The sequence below is a fragment of the Aspergillus melleus genome (assembly GCF_016097325.1).
Source record: "Aspergillus melleus strain CBS 546.65 chromosome Unknown contig4, whole genome shotgun sequence".
Lineage (NCBI taxonomy): Eukaryota > Fungi > Ascomycota > Eurotiomycetes > Eurotiales > Aspergillaceae > Aspergillus > Aspergillus melleus.
In genome coordinates this window covers 2027207-2043833 of record NW_025763373.1, presented here as the reverse complement: position 1 = coordinate 2043833, position 16627 = coordinate 2027207, and the positions used below count along the sequence as shown (strand labels likewise).

The 16627-nt window shown below is 46.5% G+C and overlaps 5 protein-coding genes across 5 annotated transcripts; 2 read left to right on the top strand and 3 right to left on the bottom strand.

Moving 5' to 3' along the window:
• Nucleotides 1-214: 214 nt before the first annotated feature.
• LDX57_007641 (uncharacterized protein) lies at nt 215-1053 on the bottom strand (the record flags this gene model as incomplete). The annotated part of the gene is made up of 2 exons (XM_046089357.1): nt 215-328; nt 391-1053. The coding sequence occupies 2 exons, from the start codon at nt 1051-1053 to the stop codon at nt 215-217; spliced, it is 777 nt and encodes a 258-aa protein (XP_045945327.1).
• A 1570-nt stretch (nt 1054-2623) lies between these two features.
• Nucleotides 2624-3644, top strand: USB1 (HVSL domain-containing protein; the record flags this gene model as incomplete). Its single annotated transcript, XM_046089356.1, has 3 exons — nt 2624-2864; nt 2919-3144; nt 3200-3644. The coding sequence occupies 3 exons, from the start codon at nt 2624-2626 to the stop codon at nt 3642-3644; spliced, it is 912 nt and encodes a 303-aa protein (XP_045945326.1).
• A 382-nt stretch (nt 3645-4026) lies between these two features.
• On the top strand, nt 4027-4617 carry LDX57_007639 (uncharacterized protein; the record flags this gene model as incomplete). Its single annotated transcript, XM_046089355.1, has 2 exons — nt 4027-4059; nt 4132-4617. 2 exons carry the CDS (start codon nt 4027-4029, stop codon nt 4615-4617), a joined length of 519 nt encoding a protein of 172 aa, XP_045945325.1.
• A 366-nt stretch (nt 4618-4983) lies between these two features.
• LDX57_007638 (putative MFS transporter) lies at nt 4984-6551 on the bottom strand (the record flags this gene model as incomplete). The annotated part of the gene is made up of 5 exons (XM_046089354.1): nt 4984-5156; nt 5208-5291; nt 5365-5601; nt 5677-6291; nt 6368-6551. The coding sequence occupies 5 exons, from the start codon at nt 6549-6551 to the stop codon at nt 4984-4986; spliced, it is 1293 nt and encodes a 430-aa protein (XP_045945324.1).
• Nucleotides 6552-13977: 7426 nt separating this feature from the next.
• LDX57_007637 (uncharacterized protein) lies at nt 13978-16418 on the bottom strand. Its single transcript, XM_046089353.1, has 2 exons — nt 15760-16418; nt 13978-15686 (listed from the first exon to the last, which is right to left on the bottom strand). Exons 1-2 carry the CDS (start codon nt 16218-16220, stop codon nt 14249-14251), a joined length of 1899 nt encoding a protein of 632 aa, XP_045945323.1. The 5' UTR covers nt 16221-16418; the 3' UTR covers nt 13978-14248.
• Nucleotides 16419-16627: the final 209 nt, after the last annotated feature.

Genomic DNA, 16627 nt, shown 5'->3' with positions numbered 1-16627 from the left:
TGGCTGCCGTATTAGGCTACCGGGAAGATGACGAAGATCGCAGATAAATATAGTATGTCCCGTTTGGGACCAAAAAATGTACATGTCAGAAGTGAAATGAAGTTGTCTTGGAATCCGAAAAAGAAACTCCAGCAGTAAATCATCACTCTATAGCGTCGATTGTAGAGTCACCGTCTGGTTAATTCTAGCGTAATTTATGTTTTCGTATGCCATATCAGGTCGTGCCCCGTCGGCGGCGGAAGTTCAAGACCTTTCGGATCGAGGCAAATGGCTTGGGAAGAGGTTTGTTGTAGAATGGATCGTTTTTGAAATCCTCATCGGTAAATTTCTATTGAAAGCAAACGTTAGCGACTGAGACCAACCCGAGCCAGAAATGTGATAGACACGTACCAATCCGGGACAGCGCATAAAATTTCCATAGTCGTTCATCATGTTGGGTCCCTCCTCGTATTCATAGGTTTGGCCTTCCCTGTCGGTGTGTCCGGGAGGGAAATAAGCCACTCCATCTAGCGGACGGTGGCTATCGAGACAGTCGCGGATTTTGTCGGACGGGGTGGCTTTGAGAGCCTCTGCGTTTGACGTCTGAAGCGCTTCGACGGGACTCACTTTGGTGTCGTGATTTCTTTCCGGGTAGACAGCGTCGTAGGGACCTTCGTGGTGGTATTGATAAATACCCGCGTCATCTAGACGGTCGATGATATCAGGATTGACGAGGAGTGAGTCACGCGGGAATCGGGTCTGACGTCGTCCTGAGCGTATCGTGTGTTGCCGACGAGGTTGTTGGTGGTGATGGTGATGGTGGCTATGGTGATATGTCGGATACTCTCGCCTCCTCGGCTGCTCCATGGGAAAATGTTCGAGCATCCCGTTGTAGTAGACGGACGGGACGGAGGACGATCTTTGATGTCGGAGCGAGGGACGAGAAGGAGAAGGAGAGAGGAAGCGATGGTAAGGATTATGACTCCGACGGTTCATGTCCAGGCGTGGAGAAGAAGAGTAGCGAGGAAGAGGGGAGAGAGGCGAAGTCATATGCAAAACTTCGGTGGAGGCCATGGCCGAGGGGAACTTGACGGTGAGCAGAATCGAGAAGACCGGTACTCTCTGGGCCTGAAAAGACCGTGAAAGACAATACAATAAATGTATGTAGGCAGTTAATAGTACCGGAGCGCTAGTGAGAATGCGCGTAAATTCCACGAAGAGAAGTGGGGCCAGTCAAGAAGTATAAAAGTGCACGGTTGAAATGGTGCAGATGTTGGGTCAAATGGGTAGATTTTGGCAGAGTTGGAAGACAAAAGTAGTTTAAGAGGATAGATGAGGAAGAGAAGAAGAATATAAAGAGGAAGTATGACTACTACAAGGTGCAAGTGACGTTCACTGCCGAGGGCGAGAGTGACGTGACGACTTGCGTACGACGGGATTCTCACGGGTTTTCCACTCGTTGCCGGCCTTATCGATAAGGCCCTAAGGCCCACTTGGGCTTAGTGTCAGGGTCTGCGAGAAGACTAGACCCGTTCGGTTGCATTGACCTCGTCCTCGATGATGATGAGAGTGACAATCTCTGTCCTGTCCTCTGTGCCACCATCCGCGGTGTTCCTGGAAGAACTTGACTACACTGTGTACAACAGTAGTCGAGTCCGAGTCATCCGATAGACAACATGCACCCTGCTGACAGGGTCCACAGTGGCTAACCTGAGTTCATCGGATGTACCCTACGGAGAGCACAGGACAGTCTAGTGTCTACACCTCGTGACCTCAACGTGTGCTTCCTTCAGAGGAACCATTCTACGCATCGTTCCTCTTTATGTCCATTCTGTTCTTCCAGGACCGATTATTGAAGACCCTCAACCCAAAGCGTCCACCAGTCACCCCTTGATTTAAGCTTAACGCTTAGTATGGTCGTAGCGTTGATGGCGTTTTTCTCCTAGTCAGATTAGTACAAGACTCGGCGCTCTTCCCAAATTCCCACGCTTTTCCCAAGAACCGTTGCCGTGTCCACTTTTTTCTTAGTACGGACTAGAAGTCTAGAGGTCCAGCACCCACCACGAACGTCATGGATCAACATCCAACACAAAATCTCTGCGATCTTCGCTGCCCGCCACGAGTTCTCTCCAATGTGATGTCATCCGAGAACCCCACCCTCGGAGATGAAGGAACAGAATGTAATCGACCAGAGACTCTTGGGCAAGTTCGATTGGTAACTTGTTCCATTGGGTTTGGTTCATGGGGAGCTGCTTTGACCTTCGTATGCATTCCAAACCACATTGATTTGGCTGCAGACTAGTACACAATACTCGCTTGTGCATGTGCCACCTCTATGAGATCCGGTATGCACTCCACAATGGTGGACGCAAGGTCGAAAGCGTGAGCGTCGGAATACGCCAGAGTGGGGAATCCATGGCTGTCAATATTGCTCGAAATCGGCGTCCGAATTATTGAATTTCCAGATCAATACGAGAGTTCCATCCGACCTGTAAATCTCCGATGCGAAGGACGCTATTTTCGGCGTGGGACAAGTCGGAATCATCAACTCCGCGGCTGCTTGGCGCGACCGTAAGAATACCGCGGTGGCTTCCTCCTGTTTCATTGTAGTCCCCGTTAATCAGTCAACTAACCGGGCGGACCGATGGCTCTGGTGCAATACTCGGATTCCGAATCAGAAGAGGAGTCTCCTCCTAGACCTATCAAGAAAATTTGTCCGGCGCCCACACCTGCCTCGTCTCTTCCCCCACTGCCCAAGACATTCCACGATCTCTACGCCTCAAGTACTCGTGTCAGCGTAAAAGATGACCCCAGTCTCCATGGAGGTCGGAAGCGAGTGATCCCTCATATCGAAGGGAACTGGCCCACGCATCTTTACCTCGAATGTATAGTGTTTACCGTCAATTCCTCCTGGTATTTCTCTCGCTGACTCGGAACAGGGTTCCCTTCCAAAGATGAACTCGCCGTTCTCAGTGACATCCTCCGCCAGTGCGAAGACAGGCTAGGAAAAAGCAATATAGACCTCCACAGTCTATTGCACAGTGATCTCGGGGCCCAACTCCCGCTCCATATCAGCCTGTCACGACCAGTCGTACTGCGAACGGAGCAGAAGCAGCCATTCCTGGAGACGTTCACTACCGCTCTCCAGGACTCCCACATATCAGCGTGAGTGGCGCAGCACTTTCATATGACAGGACATAGCAATCTCATTCAGCCTCAGGTTTGACGTCGTCGCCGACAGCCTTCATTGCGTCTCCAATTACGAGCAGACGCGCTGGTTCTATGTCTTGCGCGTGAGAAAGCCGGAACACAACGGTCTCAATCGTCTCCTGGGGATCTCGAATCGCTGTCTGGCTCGATACGGCCAGCCCCCGCTATACGAGCCTCCGTCTGGACCGGGCACCGATCGGGAGTCTAGAGGACCCCGGAAGTCTACGCATAAAGGGGCAGCGCAGTCTCAGATGGGCGACTATTCTGAGTGTTTCCACATCTCGCTGGCGTGGAGTCTGACTGGTCCCTCTTCCGAAGACCACGACCGGATCGCACAGATAGATCTTCGACGAATGGCCGGTCTTCGGATTCCTTTCGATTGCGTGAAAGCGAAGCTCGGGAATCAAATCACCAGCATCCCATTGTCGACTGGAATCTTCGGCCAGCGAGGATGAGCACATGACATGATACCAGATAGAACGTTGTAATTTTGGATTTTCATATTGTACTGTACCTCTATATCGTATAATATCACTTTGACGCAAATAGTCATAGGATTGTACAATAATATCACCTGTAAAAAGTAAAAACATATCCCTCTCTAGAAAATAAAGAACCTCTCCTTTAAATCCCTTACTTTGCAGGATCTTATCAAGGTTCAATTATTGTGCCTAGAAGCCGTTACGGGCTGTATTGCCCTGGTAATCTTACCATACCCACCCCTGTCGCGCTAACCCGACCATCACGCGCTTTTCACCACAAACAAGAGCCTCCTCGGGTTTCTCAGGGCACCTCCCGCAAGAACAAGAATCCTCTCTTGTCAGGCGTCTTCTCAACATGCCTGATCTTCAAATCCCGAATGTGACAATAGTGAGTCAAAGCCCTTCAGCTAACCCACTAACTCATCTTCCACTCAGCATCCTAACATTTTCGCCTCGCTAGGAAGACCTTCAGACGTTCCAGGCAAAGCATTTCCCTGGCAGCGCCCAAATCCCGACGACTCAGTACCAGTACGAGTACGATGAAATCGTGGACGACAACAATGACTACGACGAAGACGATCTCGGATACTATCCCGACGGGGTCAAGCGGACTTTGACGGACGAGCAGATCGAGATCTTCAGACATAGCGAGATTCATACGCTTCTTCGGGAGAAGCAGCTACGCGAGGAGGCTCTTGAGGCGGCAAGGGAGGAAGCGAAAGCAGAAGAGGAGGCCAAGAAGGCGACCGAATCGCACAAGTTGGCGGCCTCTGACGCGGGCATGAAAGAGCCTACGGATCATACTGAGCGCGCTGATGGCCGCGAGGCTGCGGATTCCGTGCTAGACTACGGTGAGGATGCTCCTGTTGCGAATGCGCCGAAACGGGCCCGGCCGGGATATGCGTCTCAGTTTGCAGGGCGGAGAATCATCTCGTACGATGACTGAGGATTGGATGGGTGTCTTTCAACGGACTTCGAGAATGTGGTGCCCTGCATTCATCACAGACACCTTGTTGGTCTAGTAGGAGTAGACCATGGATTGACTACTGAGAAGGCGATGCCTCGGTATATTTGTCTTATGGTAAGTCTTGTCATATCTCTATCAGCCCTTGTGATGAAACTTTTCGTATCAGTCATCCTTAGTCGGAGCGCCATACCATTCCACGTGAATGTGTAAGGCTATGACGACTGAAATCTTCTCTCTGAATTGGGCCTTCTTCCACCGAATCTAGTCATTCTTCCTGTGATGGTAGTATGCTAACATCACACCTCTAGCATAGGACGGCACATGGCCCGTAGAGACCAGAGTCTCTTATTCCAGCGAGATCGGTCTCTTCTTGGGAACTATTGCCCAGAGCAAGCCGATTCCAATCAACAAACCCACCATGATGGGTTGCAACACCTGCACGCCAGCCTGGGAGGCGATGGCACCCGTCATGAACGGGAACGCAGCAGCGCCGGCTTGGCCCAAGCTGGCGGTGAAACCTGAAATACGATTAGCCAGACGCAGTCAGTTTTTGAGCTAGATTCACGAACCGATTGCTCCGATATGAAGTTCCTGCGGAAGAACTTCCGTGAGAACATATAATCCGACCGGGTAGAACGGACCAATGAAGAAACCTATTTTGTCACACAGCATTCCGTTAGACGGATCTTGATCCTTCGGTAAACGTCAACTGTTCCGATAACATACCTAACAAGCAAATCGTAACCGCGTTCACCGGGATACTGGGAATCAGCCAGAACAGCAGTTGCATGATCAATGCCAGCACGGTGTAGATGAACACCATCCGCCGTTCTCCGAACTTGTGCGTGATGTCTGCCAGAACCACTCGACCGATCGTAAACCCGGACCAAAAGCCGGAGGCAACGTAGCCCATTTTCTCCAAATCGCCATGTCGAACCGTCACGAGGAACTGCACCAGCCAGCCTATCACCAGAGTTAGCCTCACATCCACCATCAAACCAAAGCAAAGACAGGGGAAAGGGGGAAAAGAAAACCTACCCCCAGACGCCACCTCCGCACCCGCATACAAAAAGAAAAACCCATTCAGAATCCAAACCGCCTTACTGCGCACCACAGCGCGGAACTCCCCATCAGCGGTATCCTTCGCCGACGCAACATTCGGCCTAAACAGCCCCTTCCAGAAAGTCCCCACCAACAACACCACATTCACGACCCCCAACGCCATCGTCACGAGATAATAATGATGCCACTCGGGGGTCCGCGACGCAATCGTACTCGCGATCAACGGCGCAATGATTGTGCCCCCACCATACACGGCATGGAGGATGCCGAGCCATCGGTGCGCGTTCTTGACGGTAATGGTGAATGCGTTGGCTTGGGCGTCTTGAAACGCGACTCCCATGCCGGTGAGGAAGAAGGCGCTCATAAACACCGGGACGGGAGGATGCCACCACATCAGCGCGTAGCCGAGACATTGGATCGCTGCGCCCAGGACGAGGGTCCCGCCGGTGCCGATGCGCGCGCAGATGTGGATGTTTGCGAAGCAGGCGGTTACCCAGCCGGTGAAGTTTACGAGGTAGACGAAGGAGACGGTTAGGAGGTCGATATTGTAGGTTGGTTGCATGTAGGGGATTAGGACGCCGGTGGCAGCATCTGCTTGACAGTCAGGATGTTGCATCTAGGTATAGAATGAAGAATGTCGAAGAGAGAAGGCCGGCGGGGGGCGTACCATTCAAACCAGCCAACAAAACCGCGAAATTCGTGCTAATGATCTTCCCCAGCACCTGGCTTGCTTCTTTCTGATCGAAGAACCTTCCATCTTCCTCCACATCCTCTTCCTCGTCTGGCTTTGCTGCTATCGCGGGAGACTCCGCGTCTTGCGAAATCGTCCCATAGTTGACGTCCCTGGTCATAATCGAGTAGAGTAATAAGTAGTCTTTGATCTGATACAGATCGACAACTCAGTATCGACAGTATAATATAATATAAATATAATATAAGTCGTAAGTATATTATAAACTACAAAAGAAAAGAAAAAAACCAAAACTTCACTCCGTCGCGAGAACGAAAGACGGAGAAGGCGAGAGGGCGAGAGAAGTGTCTAATCCCAATCTACAGAGACGGACTCAAAGAAAACCGAGCGGAAAGAAAAAGGATGAAAAGGCATATATACTTCTTCTTGCGCCCCGCACCGAACGGGAAAGAGACCGGGCACTAAAATGTAAAATGGGCATCGCGTGAGACCGGAGACGGTGAGACATACTCCGTTCACACCACCTCTACCAATCTACGGCACACCGACTCTCTCTCTCATGCTCCGTAAGCATTCATCATATCATATCCCGTCCAACTAGCTTACTACGGAGTAGCTAGTTAGCTGGTAGCTAAGAGACCAGAGTAGGGTAGTATGGAGTAGTGGAGGGGTAAAAAGTGGGATGCAGAACGTGAGGGTTAGAAAAAGAAATATGGGGGAGGTCCAAGCGAAACAGAAACAGTCTTGGCTTGCGCTCTCGCTTGCAGCGGCAGGTCTAAACAATCCCAATCCTCCCGGTCCTCGGTGGGTGTATGTGTGTTCTGGTTTGGTTTACTTGCATTGTAAGGTTGCATTGATCGATCGACCTGCTGGCTTATTTGCCTTATCGAGGTTAGTGGGGAATTACAGGAGCAGAAGGAACAGGTAGTTATAGTTAGGTTGCCCGATTGTGTAACTTGATATACGGTATATTCTTGAGCCCCAATGTCTGGTCTTCGTGTGTGCATGATGGCAGTATCTCTTCTCACAAGTTGGATGAATGCCAATGGACGGTACTACCGTAGGTGTACTCCACACGCGCATTGGCATTAGGTATGGGGTCTCCAGGATCCGGCAAAATGTCGGCTATTTAGCGGTTCGGATCCCGTCTTCCCCGACAGTCCTGTTTCCCAACTACCCTGGGCGAATTCCTGAGGTCAACGGCGAATACACATAGGTAAGGGCGAAAATATCTGGTGAGTACTTCGTAGTAGGACTGAGACCGACGAAACCATGTAAGGGGATGTGATGAGATGGAGGGCGGGGGAACGGCTGTTGATTCAGCTATGTAGACGGAGTCAGTACTCCACGCTTCGACAGATCTTGGAAAGTCAAAGTCAAAGTACAAGTTGCACGGACTACTGATATCGGAAGACTCGAAATGGGCATCGGTTTTGATTCCCTTTCGGTTCAGCTTGTGCGCGACCGCTGGAGTCATTTGTGTAGACGTTCTAGGTGAGGGGGGTTACTGCGAGGGCTATTATTCTTGTATAAGTATAAAAAAATCTGTAATATTAATTTATGAATTTTAGAAAGGCTAGAATATTGCAAATAATCTCTAATATCAGCTATTTCTAAATAGTAACTACTCGCAAAAATCTATCTTAAATCTACTAAATATAATAATATATCTTAAAAAGTTAATCTTCTGTATTGTGAATATATACTTACTTTGCTTATAGTAAGATCCTATTTCGTATAATTAGTGTGGAAGATTCCGGTAACTGCATGAAAAATGGAGATTTCCGTCTTCCTGACCACGAGATCCTGCATTCGAGCCGTGAAGCTCCGGTATGGTGAAAGTGGAGGATTCCATTGATTTCATCACTGTATTGCATATAAAGAGGCTCTCCTTTTCATGTAGATAGATCATCATCAGAATAATCAATTTTCAATTCATGAAGTTCTTGATCACCTTTACTGCTTCTAGTACCCAGTATTCCAACAGGTTATGAGCCCGGCAACGCTTTAGTGTGCTATTCGATTAATTTATCGACAAGAAGCAGATATATCCGGAAGCCATATCTTTGGCAGGATAAGATATCTTAGAGGTTATAGTTTTGATTCTAGAATAGAGGACATCATCATCGATATGGGGTCTTCAAAAAAATATTCAGGATCTCTATTGAGAGGGCCTGATTCCTTTCATGCATGGGCCGCAGCGCTTAACACAGAAGTTCGCTATCGCGAAGTCTATTTTGTCGCTTCAGGTGAGAAAAAGAGACCCGAGATGTCTCTTTCTAAAAGAGAAGAAGTTGCAACAGTCGAAAAACTCAAACAGTTCGAAGTGATGCAATATCAATGGGACGAGAAGAATTCCAAAACCATCGGCGTCATCTTCAAAACGGTTTCTAAAGAGATTAAACAAATGTATCAAGGTTATACAAACGCGGCAGAGCTTATTGCTGCGTTCAAAAAGAAATACGATACTATCTTTAATGTACAGTCTTTTCAAAACCTTCGGCAAGCTGCCACCACTAAGTTTGACGATTGTAAAGATATAATGGATTATTTTGGGAGATTGAAGATTGCATTTGAGCAATTTGCAAGAAATTTGAGTATGGATTTGAAGCTGAATGATTCCATGAAGGCTCAGTTTGTATTCATGGGACTTGAAAAAAAATGAAATATCTTTTTGATCTTTTATTTTCATTCCAAATACGACTGCAATAAGATCATCTTCGAGGATCTCTCTGACGCCTTATTCGAGGAAGAATTTTGCATGAAATATAACAATGAAGCTGCGAATCTTATAAAGGCGCAAAAAGCGAAAGCGAACGAGAAGAAGAACAAGGATTCAAAAAATTCAAAAGATTCGAAAAAGGAGTCATAAAAAAGTCAAAATCAAGGTTTTCGGTATCCCGATTGTTTCTGTACAAAATGCGAGAGACATGATCATACAATTGATTATTGTTGGATCAAACATTCTAAAAAAAAGTCAAAAAACTGGAAAAGAAAGAAGAATGAAAAAAAAGAAGAATCTTCCAAATGTCTCGAAGATATCATTTGCACTGTTCAATCAGTTAATGAATCGATCGATTTTGATTTCGAGAAAGTTCATCTTTTTTAACACGATGATTGAATCATCAATTCTGGTTCAATCTATCATTTCACTGGCAAAATGAATTATTTCATTTCTAGAACTGTGAAACAGTTGCATAGAGCGATTCGCATTGTCATCGGTTAGATTACTTATTCGATGCTGTCAGGTGACGTGAAAATGATTCTGAAACATTTGGATTGTGTGAGAAAACTCATTTTCATTGATATTCTCTATTTGTCAGAGATAAAGATCAATTTCATTGAAACGATCAAATTGAATCGAAAAAGTTTCGATGTCAATCTTCTGTCAGAAGAAGTTGTGATCATGAGAATAGAAAATAAAGTCATTGTGAGATATAAAGACATTCAAAATAACATCTATATCATGAGAATTGTCAAGAATGACACACTTCAAATCTTTGAAAATCTCGCTTTAAGCGATTGCGAATTGCTTGTTGATAGTGATGAAGAAACAGTTTAGAATACGACATAGAAAACATTTCGAAATGATCATGAAGTCATCAAAACATGTTGTTAGCGCTGTACGATTTATTATTACACGATTTCGAAGGCAAGAAATATGAAGAAGGAACGGGTCAATTTACGCACTTGGCATAGGCGATTCGCGCATCTTTCTATGGCTAATGTTAGACGTCTTTCACGAATGGTTAAAAAACTCAACATTGAGGGCCTTTCTATATCTAAACACGCGTGTGATCTCTGCTTGAAGGCTGTAGCAACAATCCGAAATGAACAGAAAGTCATGATTTCTGCAAAGGCGCGAAGTGATCGTGTTTTCGTTGATTTAGAGAGTGGCCATTTTGATATGCCGCCTGCCTTCAACAACGGTGTGAAATATTGGCTCTTATTCTTTGATTAGTACATTAAATATTGCACGGTCATGTTTCTCAAGACGAAAGATCAATGTTGTATGGCGATTCAGGCCTACGTTGATGAAGAAAATTATGCGAAATTCTCAATTATTCGTCTTCATAGCGACAACGGCAAAGAATTTGACAATGCTGATCTTCGAGCATAGACAAGGAAGCGAAATATTCTATGGGAATTCGCTGTACCTTACGTTCACAGTCAAAACGGCTTTATTGAAAGACTTTCAAAGACCATTTTCACAAAGATCCGTGCCGTGTTAATTGATAGCGGCCTGTTTCGAGAGCTATGGGCAGAGATAATGAAAACAATGGTTTTTCTTTGCAATATCTCGCCTGTTAGAGAGAAAGACTTGACATTTTATGAAATCCGTAATTCTAAGAAGCCGAATGTGAAGAGTCTCAGAGTAATTGACTGTGAAAATGCGGTGACTGTTTCATCCGAGATTCGTTTTAAAAAAGGAATCACAAAAATTGATTCATGTGCATACACGGTTAAATTAGTCGATTATAACTCTCTTGGAAAGCAATACATCGTGTGGAAAGCTTCAACAAATGATTTTAAGCATATTAGAAATATCAGATTCAATGAAGGGTCAGATCCTGAAATTTATGAATTTTCAGATGACAATTACAACAAATAGAAAAAGCTTTTACCGGTACAAGCGCTAGAACGAAATCTTTATGAAATTGCTTCTGATAGCGATTCTGAAGATGAGCTTTTTCAATGTATGGTTGTTGAACCCGAGATCAATGATTTCATCAATTGTTTGGTTGAAGGTTTGCCAAAGTCGTTTCGAAAGATGGCCGTTCACATATTTTTTATGAGCCATTTTTTCGTCAGCGAATATCGCGGTGATTATGATAGAATGATCGAATCCTTTTCTTATGAAGAAGTCATAACATCTCTCCATAAAGACAAATGGATGGAAGCCATGAAATTGGAGATTAAAAATCTTGTCAAACGCAAATTATGGCTTCTTATCAATTTATCGGATGACCGAAAAACACTTTGCGGGCGTTGGGTTTACAATTCCAAAATAGATATCAATAATCATATCTCACGATTCAAGGCAAGATGGGTAGCAAAAGGCTTTATGCAATGATATGAAATCGACTTTTGGGAAACATATTCTCTTACTGCGCGTTTTGTCACCGTTCGCATTTTCTTCGCGATTATCGCCATCTTCGATTACGACTGCCTTCAAGGAGATATTAAGCTCGCGTTTTTGTAAGGCAATTTCTTTGACGATGAGATCATCTATGTGGAACAGCCAAAAAGGTTTGAAGATGGCAGTAAGAAGATCTGTCAGTTCCTTTTGTTTTTTTACGGTTTGAAGCAATCCGCAAGAGCATGGTTTCTCACGTTTCGTGCCAAAATGGTGGAGATAGGTCTCTATCCCTCTCCTGCAGATGAATGCCTTTTTATCAATGGTGCAGACACTTTCTTGATTCTACATGTGAATGATTCATTGCTCAATGGATCTTGTGAAATCGTCGAGGGGGTGTGTGTAGCAATTAATAATGCATTTGACGGCGCTCACTTTCAGGAGGCTGCTTATTATCTCGGAATGAAAATAGAAAGAGATCAGCCAAATCGGAAGATCAAGTTAATTCAATCTGCATATGTGCAGTGCGTGTTTGACAATTTTGACCGTGACTCGAAAAAGACTTCATTCATTCCAATGCATGAAGGCGTTCATCTCTCTAAATCAATCTCAGAATAGTCTAATTTTACATTGATGAAACGCTATCAGAAACTGTTAAAATCATTGATGTATATTATGTTTCAAACGCGCCCAGAGATGTCATTTTCAGTCGATCATCTTATACGATTTGCGTCAAATTTTGACAACTCGCATATGAGGGAATTGACGCATTTGTTGCGTTATTTCCGTTCAACGATCGATAAAAATGTTGTATTCTAAGCGCTTTCGGAGGACGAGAATGAAGAGAATAAAGAAATCCGCAATTTCAAGCGTTTAGGGATCTTGAAAAACTACGTGAATGTTGATTTCAGCGGAGACCTTGACACAAGGCGGTCCATTACCGGCTTCGTTTTTACGCTTGGTGAAGGGCCCATTTCGTGGGTCTCAAAGCTTCAAACGACCGTGAGCTTGTCCACGTGTGAAACTGAATATACAGCAATCAATATAACAGACAGAGAAGCTCTCTGGCTTACTAATTTGCTTGAATCAATGGGCTTTGGAGGAGTCAGGCCGATGATCATTTACACTGATTCTGAATCAACAATAAAACTTGCCAAGAACGTTCAAATGCATGCTCGAAGCAAGCACATTGACATTCGCATGCATTGGACTCGTGACGCGATTCAGAATGGCGATATTAAGCTTCATTATCTCTCTACGAAAAAAATGATCGTTGACACATTCACAAAGCCGCTTCCGAAGATGAAGTTTGATCAACACGTCAAGGCCATGAATGTTGAATGATCTCTACTGCATGTAGGCCTCTTGATGATAAACAACGGTGTTCAAAGCTCTGAATAGCTGCATCTCGAGGGGATGTGTGGAAGATTCCGGTAACTGCATGAAAAATGGAGATTTCTGTCTTCCTGACCACGAGATCCTGCATTCGAGCCGTGAAGCTCCGGTATGGTGAAAGTGGAAGATTCCATTGATTTCACCACTGTATTGCATATAAAGAGGCTCTCCTTTTCATGTAGATAGATCATCATCAGAATAATCAACTTTCAATTCATGAAGTTCTTGATCACCTTTACTGCTTCTAGTACCCAGTATTCCAACAATTAGCAAAATATCTTACAAACGTCGACCTCGCTGTCGGGGCCTTTGCCGAGTACGTCGGAGCCACGGCGGACATTCTGGCGGCCATTCCTCCGCACTTGTCATTTAGAACAGAACCCAGGAACACATCTCTGCCTCATTATATAGAGCACACCAGTAGCCCAAGTTCTCCGAGATGCAAATACTTCCGACCCCGATCACGACTGTAAATAAGCAACGAAGATATCAAACCCTGTTCATTGTCCGAGACTCGCCGATCCGGCCCTACTTGATGGAAAATGTCTCCGATATAAGAACCAACTAATTTATAACAACCATATGTATACATGTCCTTATCTTCTCAAAACAACCTAACCCAACATGTATCAATTCTTCCCATCCTCCTTCTTCAACTTCGAGTTCACGCGAATCCTCGGCACAATCACCTTTGGGGGCGCCGAGCTCGCCGAATGCCTCGACGCAGCCGTGCAAATCGCCAACGATGGCCCAGAGAGCTGGTACTGGGGCTAGATCACGGATGGGATGTTCGATGCGACGTGGTGGGCGTTGTCACAGTGGAATTTCCAGCTCAAGTGGGAGCTGACTCACGTTATGTGGACTTTTGGGAAGAAGTCGCCGGCCGAGGCGATGCGCGAGATGCAGAGGTATTCGTTGAAGGGTGATGGGGAATTATCTTCGTCAGGTGAAGTGTGCGGTGATGATTAGTGGAGCCGCGCAGACGATTTACACTGCGCCGGAGATTAGTACGTTGAGGATCGAGCAGGCGTTGGATCATTTCGAAGGAGACCGGAGATGGTGGGCTGCAAGGGAAGGTCGGTGCGTGGCGTCTTCTTCAGCAGCGTTTGTTCCAGTTCTTGGATGAGCAGTGGGATGTTAAACGGAGTATTGAAGTTATACAGGGTTAGGCAGAACCAGAAATGTCAAGTGTCGATCGTTTAGCTCAGTACTATTAGCTAAATTGCGAGTACTGAGCAGAATTCTGAGAAAAGGTCCTCGCTCTATAGACGCACCATCCAACCCTTCCTTCCTCGCCAACTTCGCCTTCCTGACAGGCTTACAGGGCACCAACGAAAAACAACAGGCAAGTTCAAAAGCATCTGTCCCTGCCTCTAACAACACGGCTATCCTGAACGCGATTCATGAGCCCCCAAAGTTCTATCCGAACCCTCCTTTGCGTCCTTCTCCTTCTCTTTCAGCCCGTAATCCGTCTCCAGATGCGACCGCAACTTGATATTCTTCTGCAAGAAGGTGAGCAGGAACGACAACCCCGTAAAACCGATGGACACCTGCCACACCACCCGCAGACTACGCGTATACACATCGATAGTCTCAGCTCGCACCCGGGCTGGGAGCGCATTGATGGTCGCACCCGAGGCGTAGGCATACGCATTGCCCCCAGAAAACAAATCACGTACCGAGCTATCGCTGATCGACGAGGCAAACTTATCGAATTGATTGTTAAAGATAGCTGCGGGTACCGCGAGACCCCAAATCATGCCGAAGCTGCGGATAAAGGCCCAGAGAGCCGTGGAAGTGGCCGCGTCTTTCTCCTCGAGTCCAGCCTGGACCGCGGGCAGAAGAACGGGCATAATCACTCCACCGCCGAACGCAGCGACCATTTGCGTTAACGTCCACGCTGCGGTGGAAGAGCCGGGGCCCAGTATTGTGAAAGTGCCAAGGCCGATAGTAAGGAGAGCAAAGCCGACGATTTGGAGTACTCTATAATTACCTGTCTTAGAGAGAATTGCGCCCGATACTCCGGCGATAGGAATCATAGAGATCACGGTCGGGAGAAGCTGCACGCCGGAGCGCTCGGGAGAAGATTGTAGGACAGCCTGAAAGTAGACCGGAAGCATATATAGAATCCAGAAGCTGACGAGGCCGTGTATAAAGGTGTTCAAGAACGCTATAGTGGAAGTGCGGTTGCTAAACAGTCGCAATGGGGTGGTCGGCTCTTTAACAAGCGGAGTACCTTGAAGGAAGATAAATGCTGGAATTCCAAGGAGACCGATAAGTAGAGGTGCGAGAACGTGGCCTGAGGACCAGGGGTAACGAGTGCCGCCCCAGCTAAGCGCAATCAGAATAGACACGATTGCGCTAATCAGCAGCAAGTTTCCGAAGAAATCTAAGCGCTTCAGCTTCTCCTTAACCGACATCTCGCGGTTATAGTTCACTTGTAGGAAGAGGATCAGCAGAACCAGACCCGCGCCTCCAATCGGAAGGTTAAGGTAAAAGACCCATCGCCAGGTAGTGTTGCTAACAATAGCACCGCCAATAAATGGACCCAGTGATGTGCCGATAGCAAAGAAGACAAACATCAGTCCAATATATGCGCCTCGCTGCGCTAAGGGAACCAGGTCGCATACGATAAGTTCGATAAGCATTTGAATTCCACCTCCTCCAACGCCTTGAATCCCACGGCCAATAATAAGCATGGCCGCGCTCGAGGCACCTCCACAAATACCACTACCGACGATAAAGAAGACGACGGACGAGATCATGGGATATCGGCGACCGAAGACATTAGAGAGTTGTCCGTAGAGCGGCTGGAAACATGCTCTATAGAGGGCCAATTGAATTAGTTTCTGTAGTATTCAATAGTAAACTTGCGCAATAAAGACATTTCACGTACGTAGTTAAAAAGTAGACGTTAGATACCCATGGGTAATCTTGGCCAACGCGGAGCTCAGCGACAATGGTAGGAAGAGCAGTAGACGTGACGGTTCCTTCGAGAGCAGCCAGCAAGGAAGTCACACACAGCGCAGCAAAGACCAACCAAAACCGGATATCAGGTTTGAAGGTAGACCTTGGCTCGTCCGAGATCTCGGCTGGTGGTGTATCAGCTGTATGAGCCGGCTCGGGAGAACTGTTCTTGGTTTCCATCATGTTGCTCGGTGGACCGCAAGTCGGAGTGCACAATGGTAAATAATTTCGATCTCTTGCGCTTGGTAAAAAGAGAAACAGAGGAAAGACGGCGAGAAAGCCATTTCCGCGGTCTTTTTGAGCTGTTCGGAGACATTTTGCAGAGCTGTTGATTCCGAGTCCGAAGCCGACGCAAGTGCAAAATGTCACCGAACTCGCTGCCCCAGGCATCGGCCTCTAGCCTGTCTTCAGACTTCACCATCCGGCTTACAGCAATTGCTGCTTGGTGTGAAGCTTCAAATAAATGAGATAGTAATCCATCATAACAGAAAAGTTCCTGCGACGAATTAACGTAAAGGTACTGTTTTAGACCGCATACTTTTGGTAGACGAACACTCGTAGCACTCTATATAGTAAGGGGCTCATATGCCCTATAACGTGCTAAACAATTCAATTTAACTTTACGGATGTATTTATGCGCACATGCTCAGCCAATCACCCCCTGTGCGATATCGTACTGCGTGGCGTGGCATACATATATTTGACTCATACTTTTATCCGTGCATAATTATTCCCCGTACCCTAGAAGTAGAATTTGTGCCGGTACCAGGATTTAAACCCGTAGCCTCTAGAGAATC